This window comes from Heliangelus exortis, chromosome 12 (assembly GCF_036169615.1).
Source record: "Heliangelus exortis chromosome 12, bHelExo1.hap1, whole genome shotgun sequence".
NCBI classification, from domain to species: Eukaryota; Metazoa; Chordata; class Aves; order Apodiformes; family Trochilidae; genus Heliangelus; species Heliangelus exortis.
The window spans coordinates 7,064,718-7,080,150 of record NC_092433.1 but is presented as its reverse complement, the minus strand read 5'-3'; the positions used below and the strand labels follow the sequence as shown (position 1 = coordinate 7,080,150).

The 15,433-nt window shown below is 60.6% G+C and overlaps 3 protein-coding genes across 7 annotated transcripts; 2 read left to right on the top strand and 1 right to left on the bottom strand.

Moving 5' to 3' along the window:
- Window positions 1-58: 58 nt before the first annotated feature.
- On the top strand, window positions 59-5,447 carry PARP3 (poly(ADP-ribose) polymerase family member 3). Of its 2 annotated transcripts, none has more exons than XM_071755735.1 (10): window positions 59-2,027; window positions 2,242-2,367; window positions 2,660-2,851; window positions 3,182-3,317; window positions 3,558-3,784; window positions 3,906-4,055; window positions 4,198-4,275; window positions 4,509-4,686; window positions 4,863-5,009; window positions 5,111-5,447. In XM_071755735.1, exons 1-10 carry the CDS (start codon window positions 1,845-1,847, stop codon window positions 5,278-5,280), a joined length of 1,587 nt encoding a protein of 528 aa, XP_071611836.1. In that variant the 5' UTR covers window positions 59-1,844; the 3' UTR covers window positions 5,281-5,447. The 2 variants fall into 2 exon arrangements, with proteins under 2 accessions (XP_071611836.1, XP_071611837.1); XM_071755736.1 differs by having other exon boundaries at window positions 2,660-2,884; window positions 3,215-3,317.
- A 133-nt stretch (window positions 5,448-5,580) lies between these two features.
- On the top strand, window positions 5,581-9,049 carry LOC139801480 (probable G-protein coupled receptor). 3 transcript variants are annotated; one of them, XM_071755741.1, is made up of 3 exons: window positions 5,581-6,318; window positions 6,607-6,811; window positions 6,907-9,049. In XM_071755741.1, exon 3 carries the CDS (start codon window positions 6,965-6,967, stop codon window positions 7,961-7,963), a length of 999 nt encoding a protein of 332 aa, XP_071611842.1. In that variant the 5' UTR covers window positions 5,581-6,318; window positions 6,607-6,811; window positions 6,907-6,964; the 3' UTR covers window positions 7,964-9,049. The 3 variants fall into 3 exon arrangements, with proteins under 3 accessions (XP_071611842.1, XP_071611841.1, XP_071611840.1); XM_071755740.1 differs by having other exon boundaries at window positions 6,607-7,131; window positions 7,318-9,049; XM_071755739.1 differs by having other exon boundaries at window positions 6,607-9,049.
- PCBP4 (poly(rC) binding protein 4) lies at window positions 8,993-15,298 on the bottom strand. Of its 2 annotated transcripts, XM_071755737.1 has the most exons (13): window positions 15,110-15,298; window positions 13,500-13,615; window positions 13,160-13,183; window positions 13,049-13,081; window positions 12,677-12,793; window positions 12,467-12,595; window positions 12,132-12,260; window positions 11,797-11,871; window positions 11,585-11,629; window positions 11,333-11,408; window positions 10,896-10,948; window positions 10,251-10,420; window positions 8,993-9,931 (listed from the first exon to the last, which is right to left on the bottom strand). In XM_071755737.1, the coding sequence occupies exons 2-13, from the start codon at window positions 13,593-13,595 to the stop codon at window positions 9,616-9,618; spliced, it is 1,263 nt and encodes a 420-aa protein (XP_071611838.1). In that variant the 5' UTR covers window positions 13,596-13,615; window positions 15,110-15,298; the 3' UTR covers window positions 8,993-9,615. The 2 variants fall into 2 exon arrangements, with proteins under 2 accessions (XP_071611838.1, XP_071611839.1); XM_071755738.1 differs by lacking the exon at window positions 11,797-11,871.
- Between the last annotated feature and the right edge of the window lie 135 nt (window positions 15,299-15,433).

Below are 15,433 nucleotides of genomic sequence, written 5' to 3'. Positions count from 1 at the left end.
ACCTTGAACTCTTCCAATGGTGGGGCACCCGCAGCTTCTCTGGGCAACCCATGCTAGTGTTTCACCACCCTCACCACTGAACATTTCTTGCTTAAGTCCAGTCTAAACCTAAGCTCTTTCTGTTTAAAACCATATCACCTCCTCCTGTCACTGCAGGCCCTGGTAAGAAGCTTCCATTTCCCACAAGCTCTTTATATATTGAAAGGCCACAATAAATGCCCTCCTGAGCTCTCTCTTCTCCAGCCTGTCAAAATATTAAATAGTGCTTGTCCCAACAAAGACACCAGAAAAACAGCACTCATTACTGGTTCCCACTGGCATCTTGTGCCACCAACTATGGAAGTGAATAATTTGGAGAGGGTGATGGGCACATAGAGGAGCCCTACAGTTCTGGGCATAGAAAAACAAAGATGATGTAAAGAAAAGGGAGAACTCTGGGAAGCACCTTTCTTTCCCCAGGCTTGATGCCAGCCCTCAGCTCTTGTTACCCCTTCGCTCAGCACCTTTCGCCTCCCTCTGTTCTCACCACCCTACATCCAGTCCTTCCCCATCACTTTGGTCAGTCAGCAGGTGGCACATGAGGTGGTAGCTCCTGGTCTCCTGCCACTCCTTACTTTTTGCCCACCCCAGCTACCCCATGGGCTTCACTCCCTTTTGGGGGGTACCTGACTCATAAAACTAAATCACTTGTTCTGCCTTCAAGGAAGGAAATGGGGCTGTCCCCTTGCCTGCAGCCTGGGGGGCTACAACCCCACTGATGCTCTGGCTCCAGCAGCATCTTCCCATCCACACTCCCAGCAAGAAGGGCAGCTCCTGCCTGTGCCACCCATCCCCACCAGCCCAGGAACGTGTGCCTCACAGCAAGGCAGTTAGCAGGCAGGAGAAGGCAGCAATTGCTGTAAACCTCTGAAGGCCAGCATCCAGTCCTGGTCCTCCTCCTCACCCGATCCTCAGCCCTGCCTGTTTGGCAGGCACCCAAGAAAAAAGATCTAACGCGCAAAATGGTGCTGGTGTTAACCTTTTCCGGACTGTTTCCTCTGTCCCCTGCATGGCAAAGGGGGGGCTGGCTGGCTGGGCTGGCTGGACCCAGCCGGTCACCCCTCTCATCCATGGACCACCCTGGCAGGCAGCAGGCAGCAGGCAGCAGGCAGGGTGCATGCGCTGACGGCAGCAGTGACAGCTGTTTCCGCTGTCGTCGCTGCCTGCTCTAGCCTAGGGAAAAAGTTTCACCTCCAGGCAGGCTGCCCCACCTGCCTGAAGGCTCCTCGGCAGGGAGCAGGTAGGACATGGCCGCTCCCCTCTCTGTTCTACCCCATCACCCCCTGCTCAGCTGGGACCAGGGGGGCACAAGAGAGGAGGGGCTGCCTGAGCCCCCCCTGTGCCCAAAACAAGCACCACACCCTCTCCCTACAGGGTGCTGCACCCCTTCACTATGTTTTGGGGTGCAGAGTCGGTGCCCTGTCTGTGTCGCCAGGCTCCCCCTGCCCCTCTGGGAGACCCTCATCCTCTTATGCCCTCAGTTTGCTGCGCCAGCAGCTGTGCTCCCCCTTTGGCTCCGTGTCATTGGGCTGTGTCTCAATTTTGGGATCCCTTGAGGGCTGGAAGATGCCGAGGGGCTATGCCCCCCATCCCAAGAAGAGGGACAAGGCTGATAAGGCTGATTTGGGAGGGAGAAGTCTAATCCCTCCTCCAGCCTGGCTGTGAGCTGAAGGCTTAAGGATAATGAGGCACAGCCCCGCTGGACTTTCCCGGAAGGGAAGGGCAGCTCAGCACTTTTGCATTTGGCTCTGCTCTCCCCGAGGACTTCACTTGGAATTAAGTCCACACTGGTTGCTGCCTCAGCCATGGCCTCCAAGCGCCATGCAGTCCCCCCAAAGCAGCAGGATGGCAAAGGCAAGAAGGTAAAAAGGGGAGAGGAGGACGATGTCTGGAGCTCCACCTTGGCAGCCCTGAAAACTGCCCCCAAGGAGAAGCCCCCTGCCACCATCGATGGGCTGTGCCCCCTGAGCTCGATGCCCGGCGCAAAGGTGAGAGTGGGGCTGGGGTATCCAGAGGGGCTGGGATGGGGGGATGTGGACAGGAGGGTTGGGGGGTGTCCCAGAGCAACCACAACCCTGCTAGCAGACGGGCAGCTCCAATTTTCCTTGCAAACCCCACTGTGTCCCTGACAGGACAGCTCTGCAACTCCCCCATCCCCAAACACTGCCCAGGTACCAGCCTGTGTCATGTCACTCACTGCAGGTTTATGAGGACTATGACTGCACCCTGAACCAGACCAATATCAGTGCCAACAACAACAAGTTCTACATCATCCAACTCCTTGAGCATGATGGTGCCTACAGTGTCTGGAACCGCTGGGGCCGTGTGGTGAGTCTACCCCAGAACTTCTTGTCCCCCCACCACAGCTGTCCCCAGCCTGCCTTGGGACCTCCAAAGGTCAGGGATTAACCTGGTTGTTCCCATCCTGTGGTGTCATGAATGTGACACCCTATCAAGGAGTTCTGTCCCCTCTGGTTGCAGAGACTCCCAGACCTGGTGCTAGCAGATTGGCATATTCCTTGCTTCCTCACAGCCCCCTGCTCCCTGGCTGCTTCCCCCCAGCACAGAGCTGGTGGAGCAGGGATGCAGGGAGGTCCTGACTGCTGCTGTCCACTGCCAGGGGGAGGTCGGCCAGTCCAAGCTCATGCCCACCACCTCCCTGGAGGCTGCAAAGAAGGACTTTGAGAAGAAGTTTCGGGAGAAGACGAAAAACAGCTGGGCAGCGAGGGAGAACTTTGTTCCCCAGCTGGGGAAGTACACGCTCATTGAGGTGCAGCCAGGGGCTGGGCAGGAGGTGGAGGTTGCCCTCAGGGTGAGTGTGCTGGGCAGCCAGGGTGTCACTACAGTGGGGTGGTCCTCACATCCAACCAGAACATCCAAATGGGTCAGCAGGATGGGGTGGGTTTCTGGAAGGGTCTGGGTGCGAGCTGAAAGAGTCCACAGGCAGAGATTTGGGAAAAATGGGTTGAGGTGGGATGACATCTCAAGTGAGTATGACAAGCATCTGAGTGCCATTGGTGATGGAAAGCAGAGGCAGCACCCGCCTGTCAATCTGCTGCATTAGGACCAGGCTCTCTCTCACCCTGTCCCTGCAGCCTCCCATGGGCTTGCATGTGGCAATGGTGATGTTGGGGATCTGCAGGGGGACAGCGTGGATGGGGAGAAGGTCTGCAAGCAGCGGGTGCTGCCCTGCACCTTGGACAAAGCTACGCAGGACCTGGTGTCCCTCATCTTCAGCAGTGATATGTTCCGGGATGCCATGCAGACCATGAATATTGGTAGGTGATGGGTGGCATGGGGGGGTGTGGGGTCTGTGTTCAGGGGGTGCAGGTGGGGAGGTGAACAGGGCAGAGATGACAGTGGATTTTGAAGCATCTGTGCTGACAGCCTGGCACCTGGTGGGACTGGACCCTCCATGCCTGTGTGTGCCATGGTGATGCTGGACATTCTTAGAAGTGGCTGTGGGGCAAGTGGAGCTCATGGGCTCCACCATGCCTTCCCCTCTCTGCTGGGTTCAGATGTGAAGAAGATGCCACTGGGGAAGCTGAGCAAGCAGCAGATTGCAAGGGGCTTTGAGGCCTTGGAGGAGCTGGAGGCAGAGCTGCAGGATCAGCCCCACCAGTCTGCCCGCCTGGAGGAACTCTCCTCCCGCTTCTACACCATTGTCCCCCATAACTTTGGGCGGGCACGACCACCCCCCATCAACTCCCCTGAGCTTCTTCGTGCCAAGAAGGACATGCTGTTGGTGAGATGCTGGGGTGTCCCTCCCAATGGAGGCAGAGAGGTGCTGGCAGGAGTCCGGGCTTGCCCTGGTCTCCCAGGCACAGTGCCGAGTCTGTGTAATGTCTCTGGTCTGTCCCTGACAGGTGCTGGCTGACATCGAAGTGGCACAGAGCCTGCAGGCACAGAAGGTGAAGGAGGAGAAGGTGGAGGAAGTTGCCCATCCACTGGATCAGGATTACGCCCTGCTCTGCTGCCAGCTCTCCCTACTGGATCCAGCTTCCCGGGAATACCAGGTACCGCTTGTGCCACAGTGCCCCAGAATGTGGAGCAACTGTGCCAGGCCTGCGGGCACCCGAAAGGTCCCAACTGCCCCAGGGGGCATTCTTGGGATAGATGCCTGTGGTGACACTGCTTTCCTGCCTCATTCCATGGCAGCTGATCCAAAAGTACGTGACACAGACTGGGCACCAAGTCTGCATCTTGAACATCTGGCAGGTGGCCCGAGATGGTGAGGTGAGAAGATGATTATTCCCATCTCACAGTGGTGAAACCTTGGTTGCACCTCAGCATGGAGCTTTGTCTGCATTAGGGCTCCAGACATCTCCACCCAGAGGGGCTTGAGCCCAGCTGGCCATGAGCAAACAAACACCCACTGTGGTTGGGCTGGGGTGGTTGGCTGGCAGTCCCCTACCACCAGGCATCCATGTCTCCCTCTGTGGAAAGCCCTTGTCTCTGCATCTCTCCAGGATGAGCGCTTCAAAGCCCATGACCTCCTGGAGTACCGGCGCCTGCTTTGGCACGGCACCAACGTGGCTGTGGTCGCGGCCATCCTGAAGAGCGGGCTGCGCATCATGCCCCACTCGGGAGGGCGCGTGGGCAAGGGCATCTACTTCGCCTCCGAGAACAGAAAGTCAGCCTGCTACGGTGAGGATCCTGGGACCATGGAGTTTGTGGGAGCCCAGATGCTTTCACATACCCTCTGCCAGGCAGCTGCGGGCATGCCAAGCCCCTTCTCTGTCATGGCAGACGGTCCCTGTGTGCTGGGGTGGGCCTGGGAACACCAGACCTGCCATCATCTCCATCCCCTTCTCCCATGGCAGTGCGCTGTACTTCTGAGAAGGTTGGCATCATGTTCCTGACAGAGGTGGCCCTGGGCAAGCCATACTGCATCACCAGTGATGAACCCACACTGTGTCAGCCACCCGCTGGCTACGACAGTGTCCTGGCCTGTGGCCAAACAGAGCCAGGTGAGCCTGGGGTGGGAGGGGCTGCTGGGGGGGGCGGGCTGTTGGAGAGAGGGGTCAGATCTTGAGCTTGATGTGGTGGTGGGTGGTCTTTTCCCACCCAGACCCCACACAGGATGAGGAGATCCTGCTGGATGGCAAGAAGGTGCTGGTGTCCCAGGGCAAGCCCATCCCCATGCCTGCCTACCGAAACTCTTCCTTCAGTCAGAGCGAGTACCTCATCTACAAGGAAAGCCAGTGCCACATCCGATACCTTGTCCAGCTCCGCTTCTGAGGGTGCCTGGGCACCCTGCAGCCCCATCCCACCACCAGCTGATGATGCCCACCATCCTACAGCACAGTGGTCTGGACTCTCCAGCCACCCCACCTGGTGTTTGGCAAAGGACAGGCTGGTGTGGGGACAGAGCTTGCTCTGAGCATGAATAAAATCACTGTGCCTTATGGCGAGGGGTGCCAGTGCCTTGCTGACTGGAGATGCAGGTGCAGAGCAGGGAAGGGTGGTGGTGGGTGCCTGCAGGGATGGCAGCGGGTGGCTCCAGGGGGGCTTCAGCCTCTTGTGGCTGTCCAGTGCTGGCAGCCTTCAGGTGAATGCTGGTGGCTTTGCAAGCCAGGTGCCCCCACCACTTCCACTGCTGTGGTGTCAGAGCTACAGAGGACAAGCAAGAGGTGCTGCCCCACCTGGGCATGGGGACCTCATCTGTCCATCTGAAAGGCAAGCACCTGCCCTCCCTCTTCCTGGTGCCATTCCTGGTGCCATGCCTGGGGTCCTGCCCAGCCTGGTGACCATGCCAAGCCTCCCTTCATGCCCACATCTGCACCTGGAGCACACGTCCAGGTTCCCAGGGTGCTGGAGAAGGGCAGCTCCCAGCAGTGTTACCCCAATGCCCCATGAATGCTCCAGAGCACAGTATCCTGAGAAGGAGGAGACACCCCAGCCCTGGCAGTGGGTCTGTGTTCTGAGCCCCAGGGACCTTGGGGCCGAGCTGTCCTTGCACCAGAACCAGAACTGGTGCAGTGGACGGCCATGCCAAGGGGCCACAGGGCTCAGGCACATCCATCCCTCTTCCCGAGTCCCCACCGGCTGCTAGGACCCAGCAGATGTCCCCGTGTGACCACAGCGGGTGCAGGCAGCGCCCGGGAGTGACAGCTGGTGCCATCCACAGCTGGCGGGTGACGAGCGGGTGACGGGTGCAGGGAAGGGGGAGCGTGGCCTTGCACGGGGGCCAGCATCCCTCCTCCTGCTGCAGTAGCCACGGCAGAGAGAAGGACCCTGGTGAGGAACAGAGCATCACCCACCTTCCCAGGAGCAAAGGTACGCTGTACCCCAACCCTCCCCACCCCAGGGTCACCTGAGGCTGGAGCAGAAGCAGGGATGAGGCAGGCAGGTTCGTGCTGTCCCTCCATAGGGTGTGTTGGGCTGGCTGGGGCTGGGGACAAGGGATCAGTCTGGCACGGATGCCTGCAGGTCCCAGCAGTGCCATCCCTGGCCAGGGTGGGGTCAACCTGGATGCCAGCTCTGGGGCAGGCCATGAGCTTGTCAGGAACATGTCCAGGGGTTCAGGTCATCTCTGAGTTTCTCTGTGGCTCTTCTTCATTTTAGGTCTACTCCCCAGCAGGCAAGGAGAAGGCAGCAGCCATGGGTGTGGTGTGGTTTCCCTCTAAGGGATGCACAAGAAGAGCCCTTGCTGTCCAGGAATTGGAACTGCTGGCTTAGCCCTTGGTGGATAATGGCGAGACAAATGGGGCTGAACACCACAAACAGCCTAGAGCTGCTCTCTGTCCCTGAGCAGTCCATCACCCAAGAGGTGGTGGGCCTCCTGTGCATGATCCTACTCACCCTCACTGCCCTGGTGGGCAACGCTGTGGTGATGATTGTCATTCTCAAAACCCCCCTTCTCAGGAAGTGCATCTTTGTCTGCCACCTCTGCGTGGTCGACCTCCTCTCTGCCATTTTCCTCATGCCCCTGGGGATCATCTCAAGCTCTTCCTGCTTCAGCAGGGTGATCTACAGCATTTCTGAGTGCCAGGCCTTGATATTCCTGAATATCTGCTTCATCAGTGCCTCCATCCTCACCATCTCCATCATCAGCGTGGAGCGGTACTACTACATTGTTCACCCCTTGAGGTATGAGGTCAAGATGACCATCAGGCTGGCTGTGGCTGGAGTGATCTTCATTTGGGTCAAGTCTGTTCTCATCACTGTCTTGGCACTGGTGGGCTGGCCTCAGGGCAATGGAGCCACCAGCGCCAGTCGCTGCACAGTCTACTGGAGTCCTGGGGCCCACAAGAAGGTTTTTGTGATCCTTTTCAGCATCCTCTGCTTTGTTCTGCCCACCATCATCATCTTTGCTGTCTACTGCAGTGTCTACCGTGTGGCCCGGATGGCATCCCTGCAGCATGTGCCTGCACCAGCACAGCCAGCTGCACCGAGCCGCCGATCTGACTCCATCGCCAGCCAAGTGACCATCATCACCACCAGGAACCTGCCACTGCCCAGGCTGACACCAGAACGCTTTTTGGGAAGCAACAAAGCCATCCTCACCTTGATCCTCACTGTGGGACAGTTCTTGTGCTGCTGGCTGCCCTTCTTTGCTTTTCACTTGCACTCCTCTGTTGCTTCTAGCACACTGGGTGGTGGGCATGGGGAGATGGTGGTCACCTGGATTGCCTACTCCTCCTTTGCCATCAATCCCTTCTTCTACGGGCTGCTGAACCGCCAGATCCGGGAGGAGCTGGCCCGGCTCCGGCGCAGCTGTGTCAACCGGCCACTGGTCCAGGAGATCTGTCTTTCCGTCTCAGAAGCTTCTGTCCAGGAAAACTTCTTGCAGTTCCTCCAGAGAGCAACTTGTACACTGGAGACCCATGCCAGCTGCATCAGCCCCAGCCCTAGGAATAGGCTGGAGCAGACTAAGATGGACTTCCCCAACCCAGGTCAGGTTCCTGAAGAGAGCAGCTGAGAAGTAGGAAGCCCTGCCCCATCTTGCTGGGCAGGAGGGTGGGCAGGGCACCTGCATGGACGGGCTCTCCTCGGAACACGGGGTTCCAAGAGGTTCCTACACTGAGGCAGAGAAAGGGGCACCTCCATCTCTGTCATCCTCCTGGGACCACTTGTGGCCACCAGGGGAAGAGCAGATGTCTCTTTGCGCCCTACCCAGGAGCAATGGACCAGCTAACACCACTAACACCAGTAACACCAGTGCCCTGACACCCTGCTGAGCCTGGACAGCTGATGTGGGGCCCCCATCCCCAGCTGTTTAACCCAAAACTAACGTGGGTGAGGAGCTCCTGTCACCCACAGTACTTATTAGGGGGATGGCATTCTCAGGGTCAATAACCCTTAGTCAGACCCACAGGCTCTGGCAGTGGCAGCACGTGATGCCCATGGCCATGCCCAGTTGTGTCCCCTGCCCCCCCAGCTGGGGATGCTGGTTAGTTGAGGGTCAATGACGGGCTGTTTATGGACACAGCTGCCCAGCTGAAGCTCGGCCAGTGGTGCCACGTGCCAGCCCAACCAGGCTGCCAGCCAGGGGCACACTGAGGTGGATGAGATGGCACGGAGGGGGGGTGGTGGTGGGGCCATGCAGAGTGGCCCTGGGCAGTGGCAGCTGCAGGGTACCAGGAGGTGCTGTCCTCCTTCTGTCCCATTGCTTCTGCAGGGCTTGGAGACCCTCCCATGGGGTCCCCAGCAGAAGTAAGGGGACTGAACCCTGCTGAGGGTATGTTGGAGGGGTACATCACCCCCATCCCACCCCCAAAGGTCCCAGCAATGGTGCTGCCACAGTGGGTTGGAGCCTCCCCTGCCCCAGGGCCTCTCAAACTGCCCAACGGCAGGGAGAGGGCTCTAGGAAGACCCCCAGAGAGAGTGGGGCTGAGGGCCACCAACCCTCTGGCCACAGGGACACCCCTTTGGCCACCCCTCTGTGTCCTCAGGAGCTGGAGCTACCCCTGGTGTGTGTGTGAGGTGTCTCTACCCAGGGTGGGGAATATTATTATTTTTTTCTTGTAAATTTTATCTTTTTATTAAACCATTGATAAGTTACAAAGGAGGAAAAAATATAGACTTATATATACAGCATTTCCAAGCCAGCAGGGACCGGCTCCTGGGTGGGGTTGCTGGGAGGTGATTGCCCTGGGGAGGGCCCCTCACCAGAGCCAGGGGACAAGGGACCCTGGGAGAGTCCAGGAAGCCCCTCATCTGGTGGGACCCTCCTTTTGGGTGCCAGCCGGAGGGTGGGCAGGAGCGGGACAGCAGGGTGGGCAGGGATAGAGGGGCAGGAAGTGGGGGTCCCACCCCAGCACAGGGCTCTAGGAGAAGGGACACCAGGCCAGCAGGGACAGTCCCCACGCAAAATACCAGAGCATGTGGTCCCCATGCGGGAAAACTGGGGAGTGGGACACAGCACTGCCGGGATCGGCAGCAGGCAGCAGAGCAGCCTTTTCCTCCAGTGGGCACTACCACTGGGAAGACCCTTCCCTGGGGTGGGGGACAAGTGGGGTCCTCCCTGGGCATGGGGAACCTGGCAGGGGCTAAGGGACAGGGTGGGCAGCAGGGAGGTGTCCCCAGCACCAAGTGGCACCCTGGGCCCCCTTGCCCACCCACCGGTGGGGCTCAGTAGGGTGAGAATTTCTGCCGGTCAGCTTTCTTGGTGCCGTTGGCTGCTGAGATCTTGGTCGTGTAGGTGGCAGTGCCGCCATTGGGACCTGCCATGGAGGATGGGGACAGTGCCAGGAAGGACACGGGCTTCAGGCCGATGAAGTTGGAGAGGGAGATGGTGTAGGGGGTGCCTAGCAGGGCTGGGGGGGCCGGGGCGACGGCGGGAAGCGCTGCGCTGGAGCCTGGGGTGAGGGGCTGGGAGTAGCCCATGCCGAGGTCCATGGAGCCAGGGCCCGGTGGCACCTGGGAGGTAGATTTGGCCGTCTCTAAGCTGTAGAAGTAAGTGAGAAAGGTGTGGTGATGAGTACCACCACAGTGACAGAGTAGGTCCTCCATCTTGACCTGCCCATCTCAGGGACTGTGTGCCCAATGCCTTGAGGCACAGGTCTCCATGGCACATTCTGAGCATCCTGCTGGCATAACAAGCTGGATCCTTCACCCACTATCTCAGGACCTCAAAGCACCACCGAAATGATCCTTCCTGAGGATGCTGGGGGTGGTGTCCCGTCCCCCATAAGCTTCCTTGGGGTGCTGCAGAGGTGCCACCCGTTGGTAGAAGCCACTGTGTGTCCCCTCAGGTTGGCACCTACCAGGATGTGATGAGGTACTGAGCCAGGGTAATGCTGACAGGGGACCCTGTGATGGTCACGTGCCGCTCACTGGAGCCCTCGGTCTGGTTCCCAATCTTGATGTGGGCACCTGACATCTGCCGGATCTCGCTGATCTTGCTGCCGTGCCGGCCGATGATGCAGCCGATGAGCTGGAAGAGCAGGAGCCAGGGTGAGCTGGGAGAAGTCAGAGAAGCCACACAGAGCTGGGAGTTCCCAGGGGCTGGGTCACCCCCTATGCCCAGGAGGAGTGGGGAAACTGAGGCAAGCACCAGGAAGGCAGACTGATGCTTTCCTTGTGCAGACTCTGCTTTTTGGTCTCACTCAAGCTCCACCCACCCCCCCCCCACCACCACTCCCCGAGCTGGCACCACCAGGCTGTCACATCCCAAGGCTCTTCCTTGGTGTTGGTCAAACCTTTTGCCCCTCCCGTGCCTCAGTTTCCCTTTTCTTCCATATGCTTCTGCCCCACTAACCCCCCCTTGCTCCTGAGCTCTGTGGGCTGAGGCAGAGCCTCCAGCTGGGTGGAAGAAGTGGGTGTTGGCCCCAGCAAAGCAACTGTGAGGTGAGACACATGTGTGGGGGTAAGCTGTGATCCCCCTTGCCATCCCTAAGACCCACACATACGTCGTTGGGCACCAGGAACTCCTGAGAGCTGCTCTGAGAGCTGGGGTCCAGGCCTGAAGGGAGAGACAGGGATGTTAAGAGTGTGGGAGTGGGTCTACAGCAGCTCCATACTCCCACCCAAGTCCTGTGCTGGGATAGTCAAGGGTCCTGGGGACGAACCTGCAGGGTCCCTGCAGAGAGGCAGGGAGGATGGAACATAGCAGTAATAATTTGGTGCCAATGCTTCCCCACAGCAGGGCAAGGGGCTCTGGTGGGTGCAGGGACCCCAGAAAATCAAGGAGAGGATAGGTGTGGGGGACAGCAAGTCATGCCAAGGGAGCTGGGACAGGATGGGCCGCAGGGAATGGGGACCCCCTCATTGGGGCCAGTCGGGTGGGTGGGTCAGGAGGGGCACCCCTCACACCCAGCTCTGTGAGGAGGGCACAGGAGATGCTCACCTGGCATCATGGAGGGTGGGTGGCCCAGGGGGCCAAAGGGAAGCGTGTGCCCTGACAGCTGCTGCAGCTTCGTCATCTGCCCAGGCAGCAGGAGGAGGAGGAAGGTGGTGTTAGGGAGGGGTAGCAGAGGGTCCCCTGTCCCCTCCCAGTGCTGGATGCAGCCACCCAATGACACCCAGGATAGGCATCCCTGGCAGGTGCAGAGCCAGTGCCTATGGCAGAAGGGGTGGGATACCATGGGGATGGACTCACCTCTGCAGGAGAGACCCCACTGTACTGGCCCTGCATGGAGAAGCCCTGGGGACAGAAAGAAGGGGCATTAGAGTGGGGCCAGGTGGGAACCTAAGCCTCAAGCCACACCCCTGGGTCAGTGAGGCCACCCTAAGCCCACTGGAGCCACCCCTTGCCAGCAGAGGCTGAACCTCTCAGCCACCCTGTGCCCCTGGGGGGCTGCAGCCCCTTACCTGGTTGGCAGAGAGCAGGATGGTGCCCAGGGAGAGGCCAGGGTGGTAGGGGATGGTGGCCCCCTTCGGAGGCGACTGGAGTGGAAGGGAAGGAGGTGGAGGGGATGAGAGATGAGGTTGAATTCCCCTGCAGCCCCCCTGAGCCCCCTTTGCTCCTCCCCCTCTCCCCCAGCAAGCTAGGCAAGGCCTCCAGCACCACCATGGCAGAGTGTTCTTGTGGGCTTCTGCATGGGGGGACCCCGGTGCCCAGGTCCAGGTGGGAAGAGGGAGCCCTGAGGAGGGGGAGGCAGGCAGTGCATGTCCCCCATGGGCTGAGCAGAGGGCTGGGCAGGTACCTCCAGGATGACAGCGCAGATCTGCCTCACACACTGGATGATGGTGTCTGGCACCCCCGAGACGGTGACAGCCCGTTCTGTGGAGTTGGGCAGCAGGTCACCGGCCACCTGCACCTGTGCCCCTGTGCTCTGGAGGGATGACAAAGGGAGATGTTGGGGTGCCTTAGCCACTCCACTCTGGGACTCAGCACCTCACATCTCTCCTGTTCCCTCCTTGGTCCTTGGGGACCTCTGCAGGGTGATGCTCCACTCCTGCGTTACCTCCCACAGGACTGTGGTGGCCCCTGTGCTGAGGGCTCCGTGTCTCCCAATGGAAAAGCAGCCTCAAGCCTCACCTCCCGAATCTCCCGGATCTTAGCTCCCGCCTTGCCGATGAGCGAGCCGCACTGGCTGGCCGGGATGACGAGGCGCAGAGTCACTGGCGCTCTGCCCGCTGATGCCCCATCACTCCCTGCTCCCAGGTCCTGCCAGGGAGGGGGGATGCAGCTTCAGAGCCTGCGAGCATGGGGACACATGATGGGGGGGAGGGGTGTGGGGCTGCCTACCTCCTCCAGCTTGAATGCAATCATGGAGACGGCGCGGAAGACGGCGTCGGTGGAGCCGGTGATGGTGGTGATGCGCTCGGGGCAGGACCCCTCTGAGATGGTGATGCGCGCACTGCTCTGGGGATGGTGTCACACCCCGTCAGGGACATCGTGAAGGCCCTGAGCTCCATGCCCCCCTGCCAGGGAAGGGCTCACCGGGGGTGGCCTCGATCCCTTAGGATCCTTTCCCCCTCCCACCTGCCCCAGAGAGCCTTCTCCAGCAGCCTGGCTCCAAGTAGGAGTTGGGGGGGGGGCCAGGGCTGGGCATGTGAGAGCCACCTGGTGCCGGCAGGACAGGCAGCAGGACCCATCAGACCCCCAGCACGCCCTTACCTGCTCTCGTATCCTCTTAACAGTCTCTCCTTTCTGTGGGGAGAGGAACACGGCTGGTGGTCAGGTCCAGAGGGGCCTGGGGCTAGCAGTGCCCCAGACCCCAAATCTTACCTTGCCAATGATGCTGCCAATCTCCTGCAAAAGCAGAGACAAGGGTGTCCCCATCAGCAGGCAGCTCCCTTCCCTGCCTGCCCCATCCCTCCTCTCCCCACTGCCTGGCCAACAGGCAGGCCCTGCCCCATGTCTGCTGGGATGATGAGTGGCTTGCTGGTGACACTGGGGCATGGCAATAGGTCCTCCCTGTCTTAGGATGGGGGAAGAAATCCCTATGGGAATGGTGTTCCCATGGAGATTGGGAGCAAGGCAGTGCAAGGAGCTGGTTCTCCAGCATGGCCCCCACCCTGGGCATTGATGACCCCCTCTGACCAGCACTGAGCCCCCTCATGGTTACCTTGCCATGCATGAGCATGCGTAGGGTCAGGGTGATGCTGAGCTCTGTCTCCTCAGGACTGCCACCCACACCGATGGCTCCATCTGGAGATGCCATGGTGGGAGGGCAAGTGAAACCTGTGGGACAAAACAGTCATCAGGAAGTGGCAAGGCCCCATTAATGCCCTCCCCTTAATTTTTTTTGCCTGAAGAGTACTGAGGAAACTGAGGCAAGGACAGCACTGTGCCCCTTCTCTGGCAGGGGAACTTTGCATGGCCCCATGCATTTCCACCAGCATTCCTTCAGCCCTTCCAGGAGGTCCCCAAAGCGGGGCCACACGTCTGCCTGAGCCCGTGGGCAGCTGCCTGCAGCCTGGCCCAAACACGGCCCCTGGGCCCTGCACTGCTGGGAAACAAGAGCTGGATGGATGCTGAGGGTAGGTGGGAAAGGATGTGGGATGGGGTTTAGTAGTCAGGGCTTGCCGGGTGGGGGCAGAGGGGGTGAGGGGGTCAGAGGTGTCTGAGTGGTCTCACAAGCCATGCAAACCTTCCTCTTCCTCTCTTCCCCTTGCCCGTGCACAGGGGAAACCGAGGCAGCCTCCCTGATGGGGACCACCAGCCCGATGTGAACCATGACGTGATGTCATATGCTGCTGCACCCTCTTGCCTCCTCCCCCGAGCACCCCAGGGTCCCCCCCGGACCCTGTGTAGGGGGTACGGGGGCAGCTGGGCCCCCGGGGTGCCAGAGTGGAGCCGGGAGGACAATCGCCGTGTGTCCGGGCACGGGTGGGCGGCTGCGGCACCGCTGGCTCCCGGCGAAGCGGGCGATGCCAAGAGGCTTTGAAACAAAGCCCCCGTGTTGGGGCCGGGGCCCGTGGCTGCGGGCACAGCGGGGGGGGGGGCGCGGTTATTTTAGGTGCTGGCAGGACTCAACATCGCTACGGCACATCTCCTGCATCAGGGTAAAGGGGAGGGGGGGGGGGGGGAGGAAGCCGCTCGCTCCTGTACCCCCTAAGTGCTACGGCTTGCACCCCCGGGGTGGTTTGGATCCTCCATCTTCACACACAAGCACACCCCCGCTGTTACCGGGGGGCTGAAGAAAGAGGGAAAGGCCGGGGATGGGGGAATATTCCCCTTCCCGATGAAGGAGAGCCTGGAGTGGGGGGTGGTACCCCCCTGTAGCCCCTCTCCTGGCAGCGTCCGGAGCCCTGCTTGGTGCCGGCAGCCCCCGGTACCCCCGGGATGAACGGCAGCCGGGACCTGCCGGGGACAAAAGATCCCGCCGGGAGTAGGGCGGCGGTGGGGCAGCCTAGAGGCGACAGGGCCACGGGGGTCCCCCAGCCGCTACGGGCTTCGTGGTGGTCTCCCACAGCTGAGCCAGGCTGGCAAAGAGGCCAAAGAAGCCGGTGAGGGGCACAGGCCACCTGCCCCCGTCCCTGTTCCACGGCTAGCGACGGGGCGGCCGCGAAGCTGGGCACCGCCCGTCCTTCGGGGCACCTTCGAGAGGCAAAGGGAGGTAACGGGGGGGGACAGGAGGAAGCCCCCACCCCGTCCCAGGGGGAACCTCTCTCCCCTCTCCCTCCCGGCCGCCCCAAGCCCCTCGGCCCCCGCGGGAGGGGGCCTGGCGGGTACCTTTCCGTGCGCCTCGTCCCTCCGCCGCCGGCCACCCCGCTCAGTGCCACATTGTCCCCGGCGGCGCCCAGTGACACCCAGGGCAGGAACAATGAGCCGCTTGACAGGCCAGGGCCAGGCTGGCAGCCCCGGCCCCCACCCCGGTCCACACCGGGGCCCCCCTCGCTCTTCCCCTCTCCCACATCCCTCCCTCCGGGATCCTATTACAGCGGATAAGAGACACTAAAAGGAACAATGCACCCTGGGTAAGGCCATCTGCCACCGCTGGGGACATTCCTGTCCCCCCCCCCGCCCCCCCCCCGCTTTGGCTGACACATCGCCCCT

Coding starts and splice junctions, on each gene's coding strand:
- LOC139801480 (XM_071755739.1), top strand. CDS start 6,734: ATGGCGAGACAAATGGGGCTGAACACCACAAACAGCCTAGAGCTGCTC.
- PCBP4 (XM_071755737.1), bottom strand. CDS start 13,595: ATGGCATCTCCAGATGGAGCCATCGGTGTGGGTGGCAGTCCTGAGGAG. Junction 11,872..12,131: donor TCTGCGCTGTCATCCTGGAG/GTACCTGCCCAG, acceptor CTTCCACTCCAG/TCGCCTCCGAAGGGGGCCAC. Junction 11,630..11,796: donor TCCTGCTCTCTGCCAACCAG/GTAAGGGGCTGC, acceptor TTCTGTCCCCAG/GGCTTCTCCATGCAGGGCCA.
- PARP3 (XM_071755735.1), top strand. CDS start 1,845: ATGGCCTCCAAGCGCCATGCAGTCCCCCCAAAGCAGCAGGATGGCAAA. Junction 2,028..2,241: donor GCTCGATGCCCGGCGCAAAG/GTGAGAGTGGGG, acceptor CACTCACTGCAG/GTTTATGAGGACTATGACTG. Junction 4,687..4,862: donor CAGAAAGTCAGCCTGCTACG/GTGAGGATCCTG, acceptor CTCCCATGGCAG/TGCGCTGTACTTCTGAGAAG.